Below are 22,536 nucleotides of genomic sequence, written 5' to 3' on the forward strand. Positions count from 1 at the left end.
TGTATTCACAAAGCTGCTAAGAAGAAGAGCATTGATCTAAGACTGCTGTTCAAGTCACATGAACACACGTAAATTTCAGATTGACTGAGGTGGTGAAATGCTCTATCTCTATTCTCGGATATATTTGATTAATTTTTATGAATACAGACCAGGAACTATAGAGTGGAAATTTGAAGCCATACTCTGGTCCAAAATGCACAGATTTAATGTATGTTTTAACACATAAGCCTACACCCCCACCCCACCCCCACCCACCCCATACACACACACATGTACTTACACACACAAACACGCTCTGCTGTGAAATATGACACCATCAATACATCTGGTCAGGGTCCTTATTTTGATACGAGACTGCTTACATAGATCTATATTGCTGTCAATAATAACTGCTCACATCCATCATAGGTCACTCTGACTTTGGTTTCACATTCAATATGCTTGTTTATGTATGATATAGCTTATGAGTCTATAAAAGCACTTGTAACCAGGAGTCTGGACACATCTTTGACTCCAAGATACACACAGTGTATGAGATGATGGCAGATTCAGAGACAGAGAGCTGCAGGGCTACAACGCGGAATGTTGGCAAACTACATTAGGAGTCAGTAAATGTGCTGCTTCTACGAGCACAGTGACGTTGGGGGATTAGATCAGACTCTGAGTGCATGGATATTGCCATTGTTCTCTTTGTACAGTACCTCCTTTTAACTACTGATGTTTGTATTCTATGCAGTGTTTGTCTCCCCTGTCTTTCCTATCTGTTTGACCCCTGTGGGGCTAACCTGAGCTGGTCTGTGTTCACCCAAGATGGCAGCGATCAGGGCCTCCGGTGCAGTCACCCCGCCACCTGGAGACACAGGGCTGCGGGGACTGAGTGGACTGATGGCGGGAGACTGCGCAGTGTCAGGGGAGACTAGTCGCTCCTTTTTAGCAGCAGAGCAGGGTGAGCGACTGCGAGTCTGGCCTTCTTTGGAGCGAGGACAGAGGCTAAGGCCCTGCAGGGAGGGGAGAGGGTTGGAGGAAAGAGCAGGGACAGCGGGGCTGCGGCTGCGACGGTGGCGATGGTGATGTTTGCCGGTTTTAGGGCTCGGGCTGCGGGAGCTGGGAGCCAGCAGAACCAGAGTGCTGTCATCTTCCGAGCTGACGTCTGAGCCGTCAGAGCGACGAGCGGTGGGGCTGTGGACCGGAATCTTGATCTGTTTAAGATGGAGGATCAAGAGAGAATCACTGTAAGCACAAGGCTCCTAAAAAGCAAACTGAATGGCCATAAGTATGTGGGCGCACCAAATCCATATCCTTTAATTTAGTAAAAAGAAATAGAGTAAATAAATAATATCACCAGCTGGAATTAGATGATTTTTGCTTTTAAAATGATTGAAAATGATCTAAATAGCTGCTGATTTATTTTCTGTCGATTGACTAATTGATTACTTGACTTATCATTTCAACTGTATGTCACACCATGATATTTTTGGACTGGTTGTAGGGTGTTTCAAACTTTCCAGCTTCCAATACAACAATGTGCAACAAGAAAAAGGAGGTTGTTACAGCAGCATATTAATGATAATTGATTTTGGAATGTGATATTCAAGAGTCACACATGAATGTAATGTAATGTTTCGGTGTCCACATACTTTTGACCATGTATTTATGTGTGCACAACCACTCATGAAAATATCGTGAGAAGCGATGCGATGACTCTCTCTCTTACCTGAATTGGTGTCGACAGTCCAACGACACTGTTCATATTATTACTGTAGTAACCCAGCATGTATTCACAGTCGTCTCTTGGCAAATCCTCCTCTGAAAATGTCACCTGGTGCAGAGAGGAACAGGCAGGAATTAATTTGGAATTCAGCTGCGGCACAAAATATACGTGTGAATTTCGGTGTCTGTCACACCTGTGTTGCATGCTCTCCCTTGGCCCATATGTATGCCTGGTAATCTTTGTGATGCCTGAATCCAACCTGTGCAGAGGCAACAAATGGCATCAAACTCTTACAGCTAACGTCAAAGTATTTATCCTGAACCTTTAAGAAAAAATAAATAAATCAAGAATCACCTTGTATATTGCTACCCAGTCCCATGAGCTGCGCTGATAAGTTGATGCAACAGTGAATCCGACTATAGCATCCGAGACTTTACACCACTCCTTGTTCACCTGCAGCTCCACCAGGGGCGCATCCACCTTGAATGGGAACTAGAAAAAACGAGCACAGACAGTTGAATAAAACCTAAATGTACAGCATATTTGAAGAAATGCATGAAATATCATCTCACATGCAGCGAAAACATGGCAGAAACAGGCTTGTGGTCACTGATGGTGTAGCCCATGTGACTTCGGTACACGTGCTGCGTGACTTTAGTCGCCCCACCCAACCACGAGGTCAGACCCCGCTGCAGTGCCGCATTGTGGGTAGGAACTGGGGAGCCAGTACGCCGAAGGCGCCAGAGGATTCGGTCCGTCCAGGCAGGTTTCCTCTTCTTAGCACTGACAGAAAAGGAGCAAAAGGAGACAGACTGTCACAGAGAATCTCACTTTCTAGAAAAATAGATTGTGCTGGCTTGGGAAGGAGAATATTGGACGAACCTGGTGTCGTACGTGTGAGTGCCCACGTCAAACTTGTAAGTAGGTGGGAAGTTGAGTGGTCCCTCAGTGAAGCCTTCCAGGATGGACTCTGTGTTTTTAGCCATGTTGAGCTGTAGAGTGGACAAATGATGGGAGTAACAGAGCAGGTCACATGAGGCAATTTCATTCAGCCTGACAGAAGGCAACGTTTGTTCACTTTGTGCTACAGCGCCCTCTGTTGGTCGTTATTCAGAGACACGCAGGTGGTGTGAGGCCTTCCAGAAAAATCTGGCTGTCTCTGTTGAAGTGTGAACGGTGTGCAATGCTGAAGGGGCCTCACCTGATCTCGCTCCCACAGAAGAGGCAGCTTATTGCTGTCGATGGCACATTTCACCACGTGGATGTCGTAGTCCTCAATGCGGAAATTTAAATCTCCGAACCAAAACACGACACTGAAGACAGAACAAAAAAAAAAAAAAAACACCAAAAAAATTGAATTAGGACATTTTGATAAAAAAAAATGTAGAAAAAGTGTGTTACTTGAAACTCAAGATACATGAAAGATCAAATATTGAGATTTTTAAGCTTTATCATGGTCTCCTAATATTTATTTATCATATTTATCACTGGCAGCCGCTGTAATTTAGAGCTCAGATTAGGTCTGACACATTTTGGTGCAAATAAAAACTAAAACAGAATATTTTATGTATGGATGTGTGATATTTAGCGGCTGCTGGACGATGTTGTGCATATTTATGGGTGCTCCGTCTTCAGCTGAATGAATTGAACTAATATGTAAATCATAATATCATAATAATCGTAACAGTAAATCATAATATAAATGGTGTCACGCACTCGTGGTCCAGCACACCGGTGGCAGTCCCTCCATCAAACTGCTGCTGCTGCAGGATGCTTTCAAAGTCCTCCATCCGCTGCTCCAGGTTCCTCATGTGAGCTGGCAGGTGACAGTTGAGAAAGCACACCGGGTGGCCAAACACTGTCATCCTCGCGCTGACGCCCCCTTTATTCCCCTTATGGTGAGAAAAAAGGGTAAAGAGACGACAAGGTGAGAAGTGGATCCCTTGCACATAGCGTCTCTAAAATCAAATTCAAAAAAAGAAATGCTGACATGCATCAACCATGTCTGCATTCAGGGACAAAATCAGGATGTTTTTCCTGCCTCTGAGTCACAGAACCAGAAAGCCAGACAGCCTGCTGCTGCACTGACCTCAAAGAGAAGGAGACTGCACCAGCAGCAGCCAGGGGTGATGCTGACATCAACACGCACGGGAAGGTCACACACTGACATATGCGCCCACGCATGCACGCGCCTGCCGGCAGGAGGGAGCACACACGCCGCCTTTCAACACCCTGCCCCCCTCCACCAAACCCCACTGACACAAACCACAAATTTTGCAATGTGATAAATCTCAGAGCAGCGCTCTTCGATGCGCAGCACGTACCCAATATCCCCCAAGTCCTGTGCGTGTGCTCTCCGTCTGCACACCTCTGAGGAATGGAAGGTGACAGAATTTAGAGAAAACCAGCAGCAGCACGCCCTGCATACGCTGGGACGCCACCTAAATAGATAGGATGCATGAAAAATAATATATCAGCACAGTGATCTTGATTTTATAATTGCAAAAAAAAGCTACACGTTTGATAACTGCAACAACAGATTTAACTGACCAAAACATATCCAAAAGGACTGAGCGTGTCCATGCAAAGCTCACTCCACTGGTCTGAGAAAAGAACATCCTTGAGCCGCTTGTTTATCATGGAGTTGACTTCCTGGAGTCTGTGTGGTGCCAGAGAAGTAGAGAACTTTCATCAACAAGTGAAAATGAGGCATTAATTAAAAGGACAGTGATGGGTTACAGGAGGGGACGGATCAGAATGAACACAGATGACTGAGTGGGCACTCGCGGCTGTCTCTCTGGCACTGCTGAGCCTAGTAGAAATACTTGCTTACCCGATGATAAACATGTCAACGCTCCCATCAGAAACATTTGGTCCGAACAGAGAAGTGATGTCATCTGGCGGGACAGCTGATCCCACGTTCCATGTGACGATGTGCACCCTGTCAGGGGACGGAAACCGTGGAAATGCTGCATTAGATTTAAGCACTATATGTACTGTAGAGCGAAAGAGGACATAATCTGTGCTGTAATCCTCAGAGAAATACCTCCCATCAGTGTTGCTGTATATAGAAAAAAGATAAGCACAATTAAGCACCTCTTTGTGTCTCGGCGATGACTAGGTGTGTGTCACAATGTGTGTGTGAGTGCCAGAACAGAGCAAGAGATGGAACTAACTGTCCTTTGAAAGTGAACTGCCAGCTACGCTGTTTCATGCAGAAACAACAGAAGTGGCTCATTAGCGCTACAAATAACGTTTCTTTTTTAAAAACTTGATTCATTTGTTAATCATTTTGTCAATACAAAATCAAGAAATAGAGAAAAATACAATTTCCCAAAGTGAAAGGTGACATCTTCGAATGACTTATGTTGTCCAACCAACGACCCAAATCCCAAAGAGATTCACCTTGTTATCATAGAAGACCAAGAAAAGCAACTAATTCTCATATTTGAAATATGAATCGTAATGAGTCAAAATCATAATATTTTGCTGGTTACTATCTGGATTCATGATTTCGGCCATCACATGAAAGCAATGTTAGCTATACGATACTGGATATAGATTTCTTTTCACATCCTAATGACACATTTACAGCATTAGAAACTTAGCTTGAAGCAAGAGCTTAACGTCAATGATGGCAAAATTCACATTTTTCTTTTAAAAATGTTCTCATCACCTGGTGATGATAACATAACTGTGATAATAAAATAAAATACATAAAAAAGAGAGGAAAACATGTTTGGCCTTATGGATGACATTTTCCGTGCTATTGGATATCATACAGACATGAATGGATGGACTTTACATGCAAAGTGTATATGATCTTTTGTTAATGAGTAAAAACATGCAAATCCACCAGTATGGTCTGCTAGATTGTGATTTTCTTCTTCTTTTGGGGGTACGCTATAGTGGATCATCTGCTCATTTGAAGAGGGGCCCCCCACCCTAGGATCTCCCCAGCATGGAGATCTGCATATTTGATTTGGCATAGGCTTTTTAGGCCGGATGCCCTTCCTGACACAAACCCTATCCAGTTATCTGGGGTGGCAATTAGACAGGCACTAGCTTGTGCATCCCCAGTGGCTGGGGTTTAGTTTCTTGCCAAAGGATACATGTAGACACGAGGAGGAGGAGGAGGGTGGCTATCAAGCCTCCGTCCCTCCGATCAGCAGACGACCTGTTCTACCTCCTGAGCCACAGCCACCACATATTTCACGTTAGAATATGATCACATGATGAGAAATGTGTGTTTGAGTGTGACAGTGGGACTGGTACAGGTTGCTGCCACCTGAATGCCTCTTTCCTCCTTCATCCAAACACAGTTCCAAAAATTTAAACAGATTTTTATGGGGCGGCCGTTGTTCACAAGCAAGGAACTCAACAAAAGTGTTCCTCTGGGAAGTCTGCCAACTAAATGTGGCTGTGTCACTCTGTCAGGTTCACAAAGCTCTTAGTGAAATTCGCTGCTTTGATTCATGTGACATGGCCTGGCACACATCAGCTTTCATACAGCCACTGAGTGCAGGACAGCCTCTGTAGCTGTATTGAGACATAACAGGGAACAACATTCACAATGGTAAGAAAAGCATCCTTTTAAAGCCTAATTAGATATAAAGACGTGATCATTTGTCTCACCTGAAGTCATTGTTCTCTCCTGGCTTCTCGGACTGCGCTTGGCTCTGTGTTGAGCTCCCAGGTGAGGGGCTCCTCAGTGGCTGAGGACAGAGGCTGGGTTTAGGGCAGAGGCTGGGGTTGGGGCTCAGGTAAGGTTGGCTGGTGTAAGACTGAGGGCTGTGGGGACTTTGAGGACTGTGGAGGGAGAAGGAGGACTCTGTCGGGGAATGCGGCAGGACGGTGGAACTCTGAGGCCCTGGGATGCAAACTGGGATCAAATCTATTTCCTTGGAGGGGTCCACTGAGATTCTAGTCATCTTTGGAGTAGGTTTAGTTCCAAGAGCAGTCGGTCTTGGACGGCTTATGCTTGCCAGTGTTGCTGAAGTGGACCCAGACTTTGGCTGCCCTGAGTGCATTTGCTCTGTCAGTTTCATAGGTGCAACTGCAGACTGCATGGGGCTCAATCCAGGCTGTTTCTTGAGCACCTCTGACGGGCTGATGAGAGGTGGATCCCGGATTGCGAGCTCCGGCCGTAAACCTTGACCGGCTCTGATCAATGCACAGGGGCCGGGTTGCACTTTGGGCCCACAGGGCTCAGTGCTGATTTGTTTCTGCTGCATGCGATCCATCAACCTGCAACAGGCATTATGTGGATAATTACAACAACAATCTGAGATTAAAACAGGACAATGTGGCTCGCAGAGAGCAAGAAAGTGACTTTCAGTGCCCTTCACCATGTCTCCAACCTGCCTTCACAGAATCTCAACATGAGCCAGTGAGACTTAGGCAAACAGGTGAAACAGCAAAGCATTGAGAGGAAGGTGAGCGAATGCATCACATTACACTGAGCACCTGTCTACATCATGCTCCCAGAGCGTCACTGATGACGTGATCATGAGAAGGCAACTGGGCTGAAACAGCGGCAGAACAAGTACTCAGATATTTTACTTAAATGACAATATCATAAACCACAGTGCAGAAATACTGCATTACTGTATTCAATTTGTTTTACTTAAATGAAAGTACATAGTTTTTACCATCAAATGCTTGAGCCACAAGGACTTATTCAAGCAGAATGGCACATTTCTGAATCATGTGCATTACATCACTGGATTATAACTATGGGTGTATTCATATGTACTCATCTATTTGTCTATATCTATATCTATAATGTGACATCATAGTTTATTAGTTGACTATATTTAGTCATTTGAATCTGCAAAGTAAGCAGAAGCCAAACCTGTTAGATAAAGGCAGTGGAGAGAAAAGAACAATATTTGCCTCCAAAATGTGGCAGAGTAGAAGAATGAAGTCACATAAAATGGGAATACTTGCGCAAAGTACAAGCAGCTCAAAATTGTACAAAGGTGCAGTACATGAGTGAATGTACTTCGTTATTTTCCACCAGTGAGCTGAGGAACTAACTTTGGACCTCTGTCCTGGATTATATCCATGTTGCCTAGCAACAATAATTAGCCCCTGACCCTTCTACAAAGTAAATGATAGAACTGGTAATCATTATGGGATAGCATCACAGAGTAAATCGCTTTATTTCTCACCGATCAACTACTGCTTCATCTCCTTTCAACTGAACTGAGGTCAGCCAGGGGCGCATGAGGTGGGACACAGCCGCAGATAATGGAGCACGTCAGACAATGTCAACAGAGCCTGTAGGTCACAGAGAAGAGGATGTGATAGGAAGGCAAGGGCCTCCCACCATTTTGTTGTCGCGCCCTCCCACACTGATATCATACACCTCTGTTTAATCATTCATGATATGCAAATTAGGATCTCTCTCATGTGACCGCGGTAGTAACCTGCAGAACAGAGCTCCGGCCAGTGTGATCAGACAGATCTGCACTGGATCCACTTTAAAACTGAAAACTTTCACAGCTTCAATAGCGCAGAACAAACGGGCCCTTTTCCATGTTCCACAGTCACTGATCTGGGTACGGGTCTGGACTCGAGAAAAACACCACCGAGCACAATTTTAGATGCAGAAGCAACACAAACACGCAGCTGCGGTGGCCGCTCACACACCTCCTGAATACACCTGTCTTACCTTTCATGCGTCTTCATTTGTTTTTTAATTCCAAGGTGAACCGTAAAGGTGATGGCACAGATTCACAGAGGGGGGGCATCAGTCTCCCGTATGTCTCGCACGCCGATCAGCGCGACGGGGCTGTCACTGAAAGGCGAGAGCACGATTGACGTTCGGTCCGGAGTCAGACCGACCGAGTCAGCCCGCGGGACGGACGCGAGCCGTCGGCACCGCGGACGGCGGACGTCTCCGTCACGGTGCAGACCGCGCCGCAGGGCTGTCAGGACAGGCGGCGGTCACGCTTCATGTGTCCGGACTCCTGCATGTTGATGTTTGTGCTGTGAAACAGCAGCTGATTATTCCTCATCCTAATAATCGCCGTCTACAGCGCAGCGCAGTTGGCCGGAGCAGCTGTGCACTTTCCGGTCATCGTCCTGCCTGCACCTCCTGCACACCGGCCGCACACAGACCCATCACGCGCCTCTCTCTCTCTCTCTCTCTCTCTCTCTCTCTCTCTCTCTCTCTCTCTCTCTCTCTCTCTCTCTCTGTTAGTGCACTCTGGGTAAAACACATGGGCACCTGAGGGGGCGGGCAGAGCAGGGAAGGCAAAACACAAATCAGCTGCCGAGGTGCAGCCGGCCAGAAACAATTGAACATCTGTCCGATCAGTGACGCATTAATCTGGCATCAGTGCGTCACTGATTGCCACCGAATTGATCAGCACGCCGATGACTAAATTTCAGCTCGGCAAAACCACCTATCTGCTCGCTCTGTGGCATCTGTGGAACAGCTGGGTCGGGGCTAGACACCCTTACAATTTAGTGCGATCATAAAAGAAACGCTGCAATGAAAACTACTTTTGTGCTTGTATCTTAAAGAGCTACATTTTTGTGCAGACAATACTAAAAATGTGTTGTTTTCAGATGGGTTTTGAGGCCTCGTGATTGTGGTGCTTCACTATTAAGGTGAGATTTTGCTCATACTGTCCTGATCCCTGATAGCCTCAACATTATTGTGATCAAACCCTCTTCAACTCAATACACACTCATATTCTATGATGATGATGATGATGATGATGATTAATAGTAGCTTTAATTCTGTAGTACCTGTGTGAACAACATGAATTATTCAGCTGTGCAGTGTGTCAGCTAGTGCAGTTCAAGGTTGCAACTAACGATTATTTTCATTGTCGATTAATCTGTTGATTATTTTCTTTATTAATCAATTAGTTGTTTGGTCTTTCTTTGTATCTCTATATTTGGTCCTCAAATGTCTTGTTTTGTCCACAGCTCAACGAACAATATTTAGTTTATTGTCATGGAGGAGGAAAAAAACAGAAACTCTTCACATTCAAGCTGGAATCAATCATTGTGACTTTTTTTAAAATAAAACTCAAACTGATTAATGGATCATAGCTGTATAGCTGCATAACGAATCGATTACAATTATTAAAGAAGTATTCCAGCTCCTCCATAAAGTCAGGGCCCTCACAAGAGGCAGGTGATAAAAGCAGAGGCTGAGATAGTCCCCACTACATGTCCAGCTCAATAAACTCTGTAATTTACAATTTACCCTTCCTGTCAGTAAATGCCCCATGTCATGTAAACTCCATGACCTCAGTTTGCACTGCAAGTACATAGTTTAAATAAAAGATGTGGTTGTTGAACATGTTTCTAAATAAAATACTTTGGTATCTACAGTAGCATTCAGTTATAGTGAGAGAACAACAGCATGTATAATAGAATGGATATTTATTAAATGTGTCTTTAATACTCACACACTCAGGCCCTCAACAGCACCGTCATGAAACCTGTTCCCAGACTGTCTATGGATGTGACTGGGATTAATGCAGATGTGTAATCTCAGTGGAATGTACTGATCCTACGCGGCAGCTGTCCACTGAGAGCACACAGGCACCCATAAGTCCCTGCTAACACACATACCAATACAAGCGCTACACATTGTGCATTAGCATTCACATGATGCATTGGCCAGACACATCAAATACTTAATCCTCTACTTCACTGCAACTCTACACAGACAAAATCTTAATATTCGGCTGAAAAGGGTGCTTAGTGTTGTCTTGTTGACGTCAGCTCATGGTAATGTGTGTGTATTACAAGTAAAAACTGAATCATGAAAGCTGTCTATGGTCGCTTCTTGGTTTTGACCAGGCCTTTCTCCACCAGGGAGCGGTAGAACTCCTGGATGTACGTGTACACGCACTTCCAGTCGGGCTCTTTCATCCGGACTAAGTCATCAGGGTCCAGCAGAGGGGGGCAGCCTGCCAGCCTCCTGCGGACAGAGAGCCATCGTCACTGACAAAACACTTGAGACAAACAGTGACACAGAACTGTAAAGTCACTTTGTTCCTGTCTGCAATGCACCGCTGGAGCTCGTTCCAGACAAGACGCATCTGCCTCTTCGTATAAGGAATGAGAGCTCACTCTGCGGTGCTGAAGGCCAGCTGGAAGTTCTCCCTGGGCTTGTTGGGGTTGAGGATGGAGTATTCGAAGGCGTCAGGGAAGAACCGGTGCACCAGGGCGCAGAAGGCTATGCCATCTTTCCAGCTTGAGGAGAAGTTCTGGATATCCACCCCCTGTTTCAGCACAGAGGGGAATCAGTTTGAAAGGAACAGCAACAGAGAGTGAGACATAAAGGGGAGAGCTATGTATGTATATATATATATAGCTCCACAGGGCAGTAATTCACTCACAGGCAAAGAGAGTCAGGGCACATTTACCTCATATGGCTCTGTTTTGGCCCGGCACCAGTCCAGAAGCATCTGTTTGACATTTTTAGCGTTTGGTGCTGCAGCAGGAGGACATTTCTGTGCTGAGGCTACAGCAGGACTGACCTGGCTGAGGTGAAGGAGATACATGCTTCATCTGCAGAAAGTTTGATTTACATCATCCTCTAACTTGACCGTTTGTTTGCATAAGACAGGTGCTTTTTTTCTTTTTGTTTGAACAGGATTACTAAACATGCCTGAAGACTTTGATTTGCAGTTGTCGGCCTCTTGTTAAATTAAGGCACTGATGCTAACAGGCTTCATCTGTGGCCTCACATGAAGAGTTCCTATCTGGATCACACTTTCTGATATAAATTAGGATTTTCCTCACAGTTACCACTTTGCTACAACATCATTTAATAGCAAAGGTCATTAAGTGGCAAATAGAAGTGAACTATGCAGGCATGTCTGGGGTGAAATGAATACATAACTTGTTCTGTGTCACTTTTTAATCCTGCTTTGTATTGTGCATGAACCCAAACATGCAAAACTGACCATAAAACCAACTCACCCGCCTGCTGATGGAGAGGGCTGACCTGGTGGCTCTGATAAGATGCAGGGAAATTATCAACAAGCTCACGTAATTTGAATAAAATAAAATATGTGTCAGAAAGCGTCTTTATAAACCTACTGTTCGCTGGCGGCTGCTGGTTCATGGAAGCTCTGCTTATGCTAACAGCTCCGCCTTTGCTCAGGCCCTGCTGTCTCAAGTCCTGCTGCCTGGACCCTCGTTCCTGCTCCCGTTTATCTGGTGAGAGGCGGTGGAGAATTTAGAATGCAATCAAAGCATCAGGAGAATGATGGAGATAATATAGTAACTTATGGATGACTCTTGCATGGCAGCGAGTATCAGATTTTACCTCTCTTTTTCTTGAGCAGGTCCCGTAACGCAGCACGTATCATCCGTCTCTCTTCAAAATCTGTTGTGCTGTCGAGCTGAAGAGAAAAGCCGGTGGTTAAAAGAGTGAGAGATTAAAAAAGAAACACAGCTCTGGATGGATTTGAAGAGGTCTACACACACAATCACACACACACACACACACAAATGTAAATGCGGTCTTTTGACTTGCATTGCTGGGTTAAAGGTCACCTAAGTGAAAAAAATTGCGGTCCGAGTGATGACAAAACCTGCAGCACAGCAGAAATAAAAGGTTGATTTTATATTTTAAAAAAATTAAGAAAGTTTGAATTCCCTCCATTCTCTTACAACACTGTTGGTCACAAATCACTAGCTCACCATCTTGTTGAGAACCTCCTCATCCTCAATAGCAGCCAGTTCTTCGCCAGTCAGCGAGGCTGGTCCAGTTTTTGACTCCATGCCTGAGGAGGAAATCTGCTGGATCACCCAAAATCACATCTTCGAACATCGTTCTTGAGAATGCTGAACAAGACGAGAACTTAAAGACAGCAAGTCAAATGCGCTTGGTGTCACGAGGCAGATATTGGAATGGGAGGCCGTCGGCTTTCTCACATGGCCTGAATAATCACAATTTTATCATTCACATTCACAATTTGAAATGCTTGAATCATTTAGACAGACCTGATGCTTTTCCCTGTTTAATCTAAACACAGTGCAAATGTCACATGAAGAGCACAAACCACATGGCAGTAAATCAAATATAAACAGTTGTGTTGAGTCTGAACAGACACAAACTGAGCAGCCATGCAAAGAAATGTTTGTCTTACTGAAGCACCCTTCAGTGTCTCTCAGCAACTGGCTGAGCGTAGCAGAGAAGGGGCAAGAACACGTACAAATATAGTAATGTAGCGCAATGAGACCATTACTAGAAGAATCTGATAACAGCATAAAACTATGCGCTCAGGCACAGGGGAAAAGGAGTCGCAGTGAAGCCTGATGGCACAAGACGGGGAGAATGAAGTCATAAAAATGTGAGAAATGTGACACTGAGAATATTGATTGGTGGCTGTTGAGGTGCAGAGTCTCTCACCTGTTGTCAGGATGCAGCCTTGTGTGTCTCCTGTCAGTCTTTCTTAGAAGTTTTCAGCACTCCCCTCCTCGAGCCGCCTTCAGACTTGTCTGGAGGACTCTGAGAGCTCAGCCTTGACATCACACCTCACGCCGCAGCGCTTCATAAGGATGCATGTTTGGAGAGCGAGCAGAGGTTGCTTACATTAACCACCCAAGATGGGAAGAAGAAGGAGGAGGAGGACAAGGAGGAGGAGGGAGAAGCAGATTCTCTCCTCCTCTGGTCACGGCATCCTGGATGATGTCATGCGAAACTTTGTGGGGGCACTCCCTCAGCCAAACTATTTTCTTTTTTTTTTAATCGCAATTGTCACTTGGTTGTGTTTCATTTGGAGGGCGTGAACTTTAAGTTGGAAAACAAAGAGTTAACACAGGCGAAAAAGTGAGGAGTGCTGCCTTATTCAGGCAAAAAGCTGACCAGTAGCACCATGTTTTCAGAAGCAGAGGAATCTCTGCAAGACAGGACAGAGCGTGCACACACACACACACACACACACACATCTGGAAGAAAACAACATCAGCAAAATGTACTCTTAAACTTTAACAGTGATTACTGAGTGTTTAAAAGTTAAGGCAGAGAGAACGCTCTAATAAATCAGAAAGCAGACGAATTGCTCCATCAAGTGGTGAGCAGTCACCAGCACAGGCCGTGCTTCAACAGCACTTCTTCACATAACAATAACAATGCATCATTTCCATTCAAGTGTTCCAGTAAGCCATGGAAGTGTGACAGTGAGCCAGCATGACCAATACCAGGACCCTGAAACTGAAGCAGCTAAACGGAGTGCAGCCATCTTTAATGTTACTATTTACACATGCGCTTTTAATGGCATGTAACAAAAAAGGCATATCCCTGTTTCTGGAAATATGGAACAATTATTGAGCTAATCAAGTAGAAAACTGACGGAAAATTTTAATAACTGATTATTTGTTAAGTAAGTTATTCTATGAAGCAAAAATTTGCTGAAGATTTAAGATTTGCTGATTTACTTATTTTCAAGTTTTGTGCCGTTGTTTAGATAAAACAGCATTTTAAAGATGTCACTTTGAGCTCTTGGAGGTTTCAAAGGCCGTTTTAAATGCTTTACTATCACAACCAACAGATTTATCGGTAATGAAAACAGTCAGCAGCTGCAGCTGTATCTCTAACTTTTTCACCATCTCAATGTGTTGTATATGTGTTGAATGTTATTCAATCATTTCACATGGAAACAGTAAAATGCTGTTGACAAAGGTGAAATGACTTTCTATAGCATCAGAAATACCCCAAACATGTATTGTATGTATACAGGTCACAGTTCAACATAAGATCCAAAAATTTTGATTGACACATACATACTTGTGGGATTATCTAAAAAATAAAGGGTTAGATTCATTCCAAAGCAAACTTTTTTGAGGCGACAACTCTGACTCAGTAATGAGGTGGTTGGTTTCACTATTGTTTATTGTACCAGTCCATGTATTTTTATCCAAGCAATTTGCAGATCACGTGTACATGAATCGCCCACAGTTTTGCCCCTCGACAGAAGCACCTGTGGCTGCAGTCGGCATTCAAAGTATTTACCAAACTTTGACAAAATGACAAATCAAATCACTCCTTTCTCATCTACATTATGTCCAAATAAGGCATGAGGCAAACATTTCATTCTGAAACCGGTACAGTTTAAACCAGCCATATATGACTATAAAATACATAAATATAATAAAATAACTATTTACACGCGACTAGCTTTGCAAACAATCAAAACCAGTATGTACTCAGGAACTGTAGGCTTTGAGGGCAGCTTCTTCATACCTCGTCAGTGCAACAGTTGCTTTGCCCCACACTCGATGAATAACAATCAACTCAACATGATATTCATGACAACAAGCAGCCAAAACTGCCAAACTTCCACAGGCCTGTGATAGTTTAACAAGATTATAAAATAAAAAAAAAAGACAGCTGACCATACGATCAATGATCAAAATCTGTTTTAAAGTATGTTGACGTCTGTGATCAGATTGCTCTTCTCTGTTGAACACAATAAAATCCATCATTCACATGCTGCAGTTTATTGTGGTTGCTGAAAAGATCCTTGATCTCAGTCCATTGGTTAATAGTCAATGAAGACAAGGGCATTAACGAGTCCTATCTAACAGCTGAGGTATTCAGTCGTGTAAAACCAGTGAAATGATCTGCTATACATAATCTTTAACCCTGTAACTGAAGATCACTCACAACACTGTTTATTATTTTCAAACATTAAACAAAAAAAGCCATTATCAAACCAAAATCCTGAACTATTTTCAGTTGAGTGGGGATTTATGATCTTAGATTCAGCATGTGAATCTCAGTGCCAAAGTAATTTTATGGATGGCACCCTCGAAATTTTATCTGTGACAATCAAGTAAAAATCTGTCAACACACAATCCTGTCTGCAGTTATTCTTATGGCAAATCATGCAGAAAATGTGGCAGGGGTCATGGAACCGTCTTTGATGTATGGCATTGCAATCTTGTGAGAGCTAAAACTGGATATGAGTGTTTCTGGTCATGGACAGAACCAGTATTACCATAGAGTGGGACTAAAAGAGATTTCAAAGGAAACATTTGGCATATTATACATGTAGTAGGAAGTGCACGGTAACAGACATGCCTCATCATTTATGTTTTCAGGAGCAGCAGCATGCAGTCTTCTTTCTGTATATCTGACTTTCCTCTGAAGAGAGAGGACAGGAGAGACCTCTAATTTTACATGTGTGCATGTGCAGGACACTTGAGGACCAAAATGTACAGCATTACAAGGCCAGTGCAGGCCCACGTTCAAAAAAATAAATATTTTCTTCCATGTAAATATTAAAAAGGGGAATAAAATATGTTTAGTCACAAAATAAAATCCTGTCAATAAAATGCAAAATACTGAGAGAAAACACTACACTGTCCAGCAGAGGTCAGTTTTTCAAAATGTGCTGCTAACTACCTTTTTAAAAGTGTCACCCACAAAAAGGGAAAAATTAAGCCCAACAGATGACACGGTTTAGGATTTAAGAAACAACCTTAAAAGTACAGTGCAGTCTTCTCTTTCATCATCTCCTCCACAGGGAAAAAGACAGCTAAAGCTGAGTGACACTCCTTAGAGAACTTGTGAACCTAATTATTGAGGAACGCTGCAGTGAGCGCATGTTGTAAATGATGGAAATAATTGGACTAACTCTACAGAGACCGTCTTTCAAGCTGGTATGAGAACAAAATCTAGGCCTTAAGTGGGGAGCCACACTGAGGTTCATAGGGGATGGACAAAACAAAACTTATTAAAAATGTGCTTCAGTAGAGGAAAAGAGGTGTCTCATTGCACAAAAATGTTGGCTTTGTCCATCACTGTAACTTCTGCCTCCAAACAAAGGTTTTTGCATCCTTATTTTACAAGCTTCACAAAAAAAAAGCTGCCAAAAACCCAGTCCCTGACCATGGCAGGACCAGATGAATGTCAGGTAACAGTACTATTAAGTAGTAATGTATATTTTTAAAAGAAATTGTGCCCTTTCAGATTTGAGGCGGAGTGCTCTCTAAGCCCTGCTCCCCCCACTATCACATGAGGCTTTCTGCAGCCTCCACCATCCACACTAGCCACCCAAAACATCGATTAGAGCCCTCTGTCTATGAGAACATTTTCACAGTGGAGTAGTATGAGTGACAGTGTGAATACCTCATGAGGTATCAAACAGTTTAGTGTGCTCATGCATGCATATACCACTATAGGCTATGTATGAGTGATCTACAGATGAAGGAGAGAACCTAACTGTCCCTATGATAAATAAAGGCAGCCTTTTCCTATCTGCCGACTCTAGTTCTGTGCGACAAATAAATTGGCACAGTAAGGAAGTTAAAATAAACAAAAAAAGATCTGTCACACCATCAGTGACGATGGCCTTATAAGGTCACACTCCCTCTGCTGCTCTTGACCCCTTAAAGACACAAAGGGTACTGAACTCACTGTTTCATCCTTTCATCCTTCAATACTTTATTCTCTCCTTCATCCGCTCAGTTCAGTCTATCTTGTCTTCCTGTTTTCTGTCTTGTCTCTGCTGATGATATGTTGGTTCAGACGCACAAGCTTTGTCCAAGTCCTCTCCATCTCCACTTGCAGTGTGAAAATCCACCTGTCCGGACTTTTTAGCTTTGGCCTTGCGAGCGTCCAGGTAGCTGACGATAAACTCAGAGTTCTGATAGATGAGCATGCCAGACAATGTCAGCACCGCGCCGGCACAGCTGAGGGTGGACAGTTCGCTGCCAAAAAGCAGCTGAGACAACAGCAGGTTCCCCACCACGCTCAGGTTGCCGAGGATATGCAGAGTGACGGCAGAGGTGAGCGTGATGACGCAGCAGCTGGCCAAGTTGTACATGACAGAGCCCAGGCAGCTGAGCAAGATGAAGACCCACAGGTGGCGGTCGTAATGCAGCGGCGACTCCAGCATAGCCCAGTTTTCTAAGGCCAGAGCCGCCACGGCCAAGATGCAGAAGCTAGGAATGGACATCAGGTAGAGCAGAAACACAGAGTTGATTTTCTCCTCCTGAAGTAAGATGCCTGAGTAAACAGAGAAAAATATGCAGTGTTACATATGTAACCCCTATGATAGTGCACAGCATCACATGTAAATCAAGGTTTTGACTGGAAGCTTTTAACCAAAACACCTGCTCTAACAGTGTGTCAGTAAAGTAAACAGGGAAACAAGGGACAACAACAAGTGAGTGATGATGAAAAAAGCTTGCTAAAACTTGAATTTCTGTATGTGATGTGAAATACCATAGTGAATGTATGCTGGAGACCTCAGAGATATTGCTCACATACATTTCCTCCAATTTAGTGAACTGTTTAGATGACATAACAGAAGGTTCCTGTGTTTTCATAGTCAAAACAACAAAACACAGAATCGTCTTTGTTCACTGATCAGCTCATTCAATGAGCTTTGAAGCCTTCTGATAGCAGGAAAATGGTAGGAAATTATGCAAAACTCATAATAAAATTTGTGTGTAATTATGCCTTGATGTCTGGACATGCAAACCAAAACACATCTATGAACACTGTTATTGAATACAGGCCCAAACCTGTGACCCTGGGCCTGGTACACAAAAAGACGCGTACTACCAAAGTGTGTCTGAGAAAAGTAAACTTATATGGGAGACTGTTACAACAACAAGTGTAAGAGGATGAAAATAGCTTGTGGAAACTTGAGACAGCATCATCCAGCTAGTTTGGCACCTCAGGATGGACTCAAAGTTTTGGTCATGATTAAAATTAAACCTAATGTGCAGCAACTTAAATTGGTTGGACCTTGTTTACAAAGTGAGCTCCAAATGTAAAAGCAGTTTTTTCTTCCTGTATATGTATGTAAACAGGCAACATCTGCACTCTTGTACTGTTTGACACAGAGGAGCGATACTGGACTTTTGAGTGAGTTTGGGGATTAAAATGAGAAACCTCTAGACAGAATCCTGCATCTGTAACTGTGAGGCACCCCTCTGCTCTGCCAGGTACCAAATATGTAGCATTAACATCCTTATGAGCAAACCTGAATATCTGCTTTAGTGTTACGCAACAATTAAATACAGGGCCTCTATATATTTTTAGAAACTCATTACCTTCTTTTTCTTCTCTGACTACTTCGATGTTTTGGAGACTAATGACGTTAGAAAACCTAATCCATTGCACACAGAAACCAACTCTAAAGCAATTCCTTCCATAAATTGTTTCCCTGAGAGCACAGAACATTAGATTATTGAGTACATTGGAGTACAGTGAAGGCAAAACTCTATGTGACATTAGTTCAAGAAATGAATATGTCGAAAAATGGGTGCTTTCTACAGATAGTCTCTTTATTTATATCTCCTGAGTTACAATATATGGTAACAGTGAGACTTGTCATGGACGTCCTGTTTTCTAAGTCTAAAACATGTTGCAATAAAGAAAACATACTTGGAGGGCAGTCACTCTGATCTGTCTGTCAAAAGTGCTCCAGGGCCTCTGTTTGTTTTGGAATTTCTGAAATGCAGTTTGTGTTAAATAGTCTATTCAGAAAACAGACACATGGGTGACAAATAATAGAAACTTAAGCCTTTTCCACCAACTTTCCAACTATCAAAAACCAACATAAACAGTCCCCAGATCATCATGTAGCAGCATGTGTGGAAACCCTGGCCAATCTAACACACACACACACACACACACACACACACACACACACACACACACACACACACACACACAGATGTTTGTATCATGTTTCCTAAGATACCAAAAAGCACCACTGTGACATTCCACCTTAATGTGTGGGTGTGTTACTGTGCTGAGAAGTGAATCACTAAATAGTTCCAGGACCGCAGACTGCCGTCGAGTCTGAACGGAAACACTAAAATAACCTCTTATGCCTGTGTCATGAGATGAACTTTTCAGTATCTTACTCACAAATGTCACTTTCTATAGCGACAACAAAAACAAAACAGACATCAACAACCGAGGTGGGAAACACTGAAGTGACACAGTAGATGTGTACTTACTCTGCTGAATGGACTTGACCCCCCTCAACATGGTCGCTGCAAACACAAAGAAGCAGCCAGTCTGATCGAACTGGACCTCTCCCATGATGCTGAAGGAGGCTCCCAGGCAGATAGGCATCATGGCTGTGTATTTGAGGATGTGATGCTGCTTGCCCAGGATCAGCGTGGAGATGGCCAGAGTAAAGAGTGGGGTGGTGGTATAGATCATTTGTGCAAATGACAGCTGGACATAGTTCAGACCCATGTTTCCAAAGGCGATGCTGGCACAAAATGTCAGACTCAACAGGAACACCTTACATTTTGCGTTGGGGGTCAGGTCCTGCTCTCCAGCCCCTCTGTGGCGGATCACCCGCAGTTTGATCAACCCATAGTCCACCACTATGGCTGTCAGCATGTGCAGCGCTGACAGCAGCAGAGGGTACCTGAAGTTGTAAACGGCAAATATCCATTTGTTGAGGCTGGAGATGGTGGTCCCTGTCACCAGCCAAACAATAACAGCAGACAGCAGATGGAGCATCTCTGCGGGTGGCCTCCTCCTGCCTCTGTCTTGCAGAGTCGCCTCGCATTTTGAGAAGCCATCGGCGCTGATCATGTTCGTATCATTGTCCTCTCTAAAAGAAAAACACATGTTGAGGCCGTGCCTCTCATCTCCAGCTGTAACATACAATCAAACCGGCAAGCTTTGGGCTATAAATCGCGAAAATAACCTGCGACACAGCTGCTCTCTCTCCTCTGCGGCGTGGGCCAGTCTTTTTTGTTCGGTAAACCTGCATTTATTCTGCGCCGCCTACGGACACGTGTTTCTATTTTGCATGACGGGCTGGTTGTGTAACTTAGCTTACCCTGCGCAGCAAAATGACACACGCTGGACCAGGAAGGCAGGCAGACGAGAGGAATGAGGAGAGGTGAGAGCTGTTCGGGGACAGCTGGGAAACAGTGCGTGCCTTCTCCACGACCGGGATTGAGGGGATTGCTTTTTATCCTGACATGCAGCAAACGCATCAGCGTGATGCACCTACCCCCCCAGCAGTGTAGTAAACATGGGGCACACTGGATGCGCCTGTAAATAAATCTAACAAATATGAGACAGCGCAGAAGCAGCAGCAGCTCGCATGAGTTACATTTTTTCTCTTCTAACACTGGCTTTAAATAGCTGCTTGCTTCATTGCCAGAGGAGATCTTGTGATTCCCTTTCCGAGCACTGGAGCAGAGGGAAACCCTGACAACCCACACTGTGTTGTTCCCAAACACTAACTCCGTTACACCGCATACCACGTAGCGTTAGCAAGTCAAGACAGCGGTTTCATTCGTGATGTTGTGCGGTTTATGTCACACAGCTGGGCGGCTCGGTAAACGTTAACACCTAAACACAACAGCCGCTTTGTCTGGCCAAAATAACAGGGTACGGTGGGTTAAGCTAGCTGACCTCTGCTGTGAACTGAGCTGTCATTTGACACCGGACCGCTGAATGTCTCTCAGCTTGTGCTGTCATGCTAACGTTAGCTAGCAGTCCTCACCGTAACTGTGAGGAGGCAGCGCTTGTTAGCTAACGTTACGCTGTTAGCTATAAAACAACCGTTACTCCTGGCTCGACGCGGTGTTAGCATCCATTCGTACAGTGAACTTCAGCCGCACCGCGAGTGTGGTCAATGACATTTTCTCACAGGTGTGGTTTTTACCTTGTTAGCCGACGAGTACCTTGAGAGCAGTGGCAGCATCCCCAAAGTCTTCGCCAGTCGGTCGAGCTGTCAGCCAAGCCGTGGCGGCGGACGCGCTTCGATGTTATTGGTTGGTTTACTTAAAGGGCGATGCCACGCATTTATAGTCGGCTTGGTCGGTGGGTGGTGCAAGCCGAACGCAACCTCCCTCCTTGGCAGGTTTGGAGGTGCTGGAGCCTGGAGACTCACATGCTCACCAACCCTCCAATGGAAATGATGAATTGCGTGCTTGTCATCGTGTGAGGTGTTCAGGATGCGTTCGGGAGCCTACAGCAGCAAACAACGGCGGGTTTATGTTATGTTATTATGTTAAGGTTCATGGCAAGTCTAGATGTCCAAACGTCCTTAATCCGTAATTCCATAATTTAAAAGTCAGTTAGCGAGTATTTTATCCATTGTCAGATGAGATGTTTCTGGTGTCTGGTTTGTTGCACTAAGGAAAGTAGCAGGCACCCAGAGCAGCGACACTGTCCCAAGATAAATTTATTGTTAGCCTCAAGCCATCATGACTGACACTGTTTATGTCTTCTGTATCGTCTGTCCTTTGAGAGATTTAAGATTTAAACACTGGTTTGACAGCAAACAACACAATGGCAGCTTTATGTTTTTATTTGAGCTCAAAAATGTAAACTTTTTTGAGATCATTGGGCACAAAAGGTGAGTTCACATCATGTTTCAGTAAGAGTCAACAAACAATTAACTAGGTGAAGAGGCTTTTCACTACAGAAGTGCTTAAGCACTCTAAAACCATGCATAGCTACACTATATGTTGCCATGATAACCTTTGAGTTTATGTAGCATGTATCATTACCTGCAGGTAAACATAACATTGTGCTTTATTTGAACAACACCTTATTTGCATCATCAATACTATGTACTGCATCTTATAAACTCATATTCAGAATTTAATTTTCCCAACATCTCATTAACTGGTATACAATCTTGATTCCATTTAAGATTATGTATACACAAACAGAGTTTAGGTAGTGACCAAAATGTGAATGTTCAAGTCATGTGAAACAATATTTTCTTACAGTGATGTACATGAGGTGATTCTATTTCTATTATATTCTTGCTATATACAGGCCAAAATCAACCAGACAGTCATACATGTTATAATACATAGTAAGCTGAAAACTA

The 22,536-nt window shown here is 43.9% G+C and overlaps 3 protein-coding genes across 4 annotated transcripts; all 3 read right to left on the bottom strand.

Annotated features, from left to right (window-relative positions):
• Positions 1-728: 728 nt before the first annotated feature.
• On the bottom strand, positions 729-6,972 carry LOC121623236 (inositol polyphosphate 5-phosphatase K). The gene is made up of 12 exons (XM_041960450.1): positions 6,347-6,972; positions 4,545-4,652; positions 4,262-4,370; positions 4,036-4,152; positions 3,428-3,603; positions 2,913-3,024; positions 2,594-2,703; positions 2,284-2,494; positions 2,066-2,203; positions 1,905-1,970; positions 1,715-1,819; positions 729-1,199 (listed from the first exon to the last, which is right to left on the bottom strand). Exons 1-12 carry the CDS (start codon positions 6,952-6,954, stop codon positions 729-731), a joined length of 2,331 nt encoding a protein of 776 aa, XP_041816384.1. The 5' UTR covers positions 6,955-6,972.
• A 3,147-nt stretch (positions 6,973-10,119) lies between these two features.
• Positions 10,120-13,297, bottom strand: smtna (smoothelin a). Its single transcript, XM_041960708.1, has 8 exons — positions 13,107-13,297; positions 12,395-12,477; positions 12,018-12,093; positions 11,789-11,905; positions 11,669-11,702; positions 11,110-11,227; positions 10,814-10,965; positions 10,120-10,661 (listed from the first exon to the last, which is right to left on the bottom strand). Exons 2-8 carry the CDS (start codon positions 12,473-12,475, stop codon positions 10,514-10,516), a joined length of 726 nt encoding a protein of 241 aa, XP_041816642.1. The 5' UTR covers positions 12,476-12,477; positions 13,107-13,297; the 3' UTR covers positions 10,120-10,513.
• A 1,283-nt stretch (positions 13,298-14,580) lies between these two features.
• Positions 14,581-21,453, bottom strand: slc35e4 (solute carrier family 35 member E4). 2 transcript variants are annotated; one of them, XM_041960369.1, is made up of 3 exons: positions 21,358-21,453; positions 19,679-20,289; positions 14,581-17,708 (listed from the first exon to the last, which is right to left on the bottom strand). In XM_041960369.1, the coding sequence occupies exons 2-3, from the start codon at positions 20,268-20,270 to the stop codon at positions 17,170-17,172; spliced, it is 1,131 nt and encodes a 376-aa protein (XP_041816303.1). In that variant the 5' UTR covers positions 20,271-20,289; positions 21,358-21,453; the 3' UTR covers positions 14,581-17,169. The 2 variants fall into 2 exon arrangements, with proteins under 2 accessions (XP_041816303.1, XP_041816302.1); XM_041960368.1 differs by lacking the exon at positions 21,358-21,453 and having other exon boundaries at positions 19,679-20,352.
• Positions 21,454-22,536: the final 1,083 nt, after the last annotated feature.

The sequence above is a fragment of the Chelmon rostratus genome, chromosome 19 (assembly GCF_017976325.1).
Source record: "Chelmon rostratus isolate fCheRos1 chromosome 19, fCheRos1.pri, whole genome shotgun sequence".
Classification (NCBI taxonomy): domain Eukaryota; kingdom Metazoa; phylum Chordata; class Actinopteri; order Chaetodontiformes; family Chaetodontidae; genus Chelmon; species Chelmon rostratus.

Excerpts from the sequence above, each read along its gene's own strand:
- LOC121623236 (XM_041960450.1), bottom strand. The coding sequence starts at position 6,954 with ATGGATCGCATGCAGCAGAAACAAATCAGCACTGAGCCCTGTGGGCCC. Across the intron at positions 3,604-4,035 it reads CAGGACTTGGGGGATATTGG|GGGAATAAAGGGGGCGTCAG; the intron begins GTACGTGCTGCG and ends TCTCACCATAAG. Across the intron at positions 2,495-2,593 it reads ACTCACACGTACGACACCAG|TGCTAAGAAGAGGAAACCTG; the intron begins GTTCGTCCAATA and ends CTTTTCTGTCAG.
- smtna (XM_041960708.1), bottom strand. The coding sequence starts at position 12,475 with ATGGAGTCAAAAACTGGACCAGCCTCGCTGACTGGCGAAGAACTGGCT. Across the intron at positions 12,094-12,394 it reads AGGAGGTTCTCAACAAGATG|CTCGACAGCACAACAGATTT; the intron begins GTGAGCTAGTGA and ends TTTTCTCTTCAG. Across the intron at positions 11,228-11,668 it reads CCCTCTCCATCAGCAGGCGG|CCAGGTCAGTCCTGCTGTAG; the intron begins GTGAGTTGGTTT and ends CCTTCACCTCAG.
- slc35e4 (XM_041960368.1), bottom strand. The coding sequence starts at position 20,306 with ATGTGTTTTTCTTTTAGAGAGGACAATGATACGAACATGATCAGCGCC. Across the intron at positions 17,709-19,678 it reads GGTCAAGTCCATTCAGCAGA|GCATCTTACTTCAGGAGGAG; the intron begins GTAAGTACACAT and ends CTGTTTACTCAG.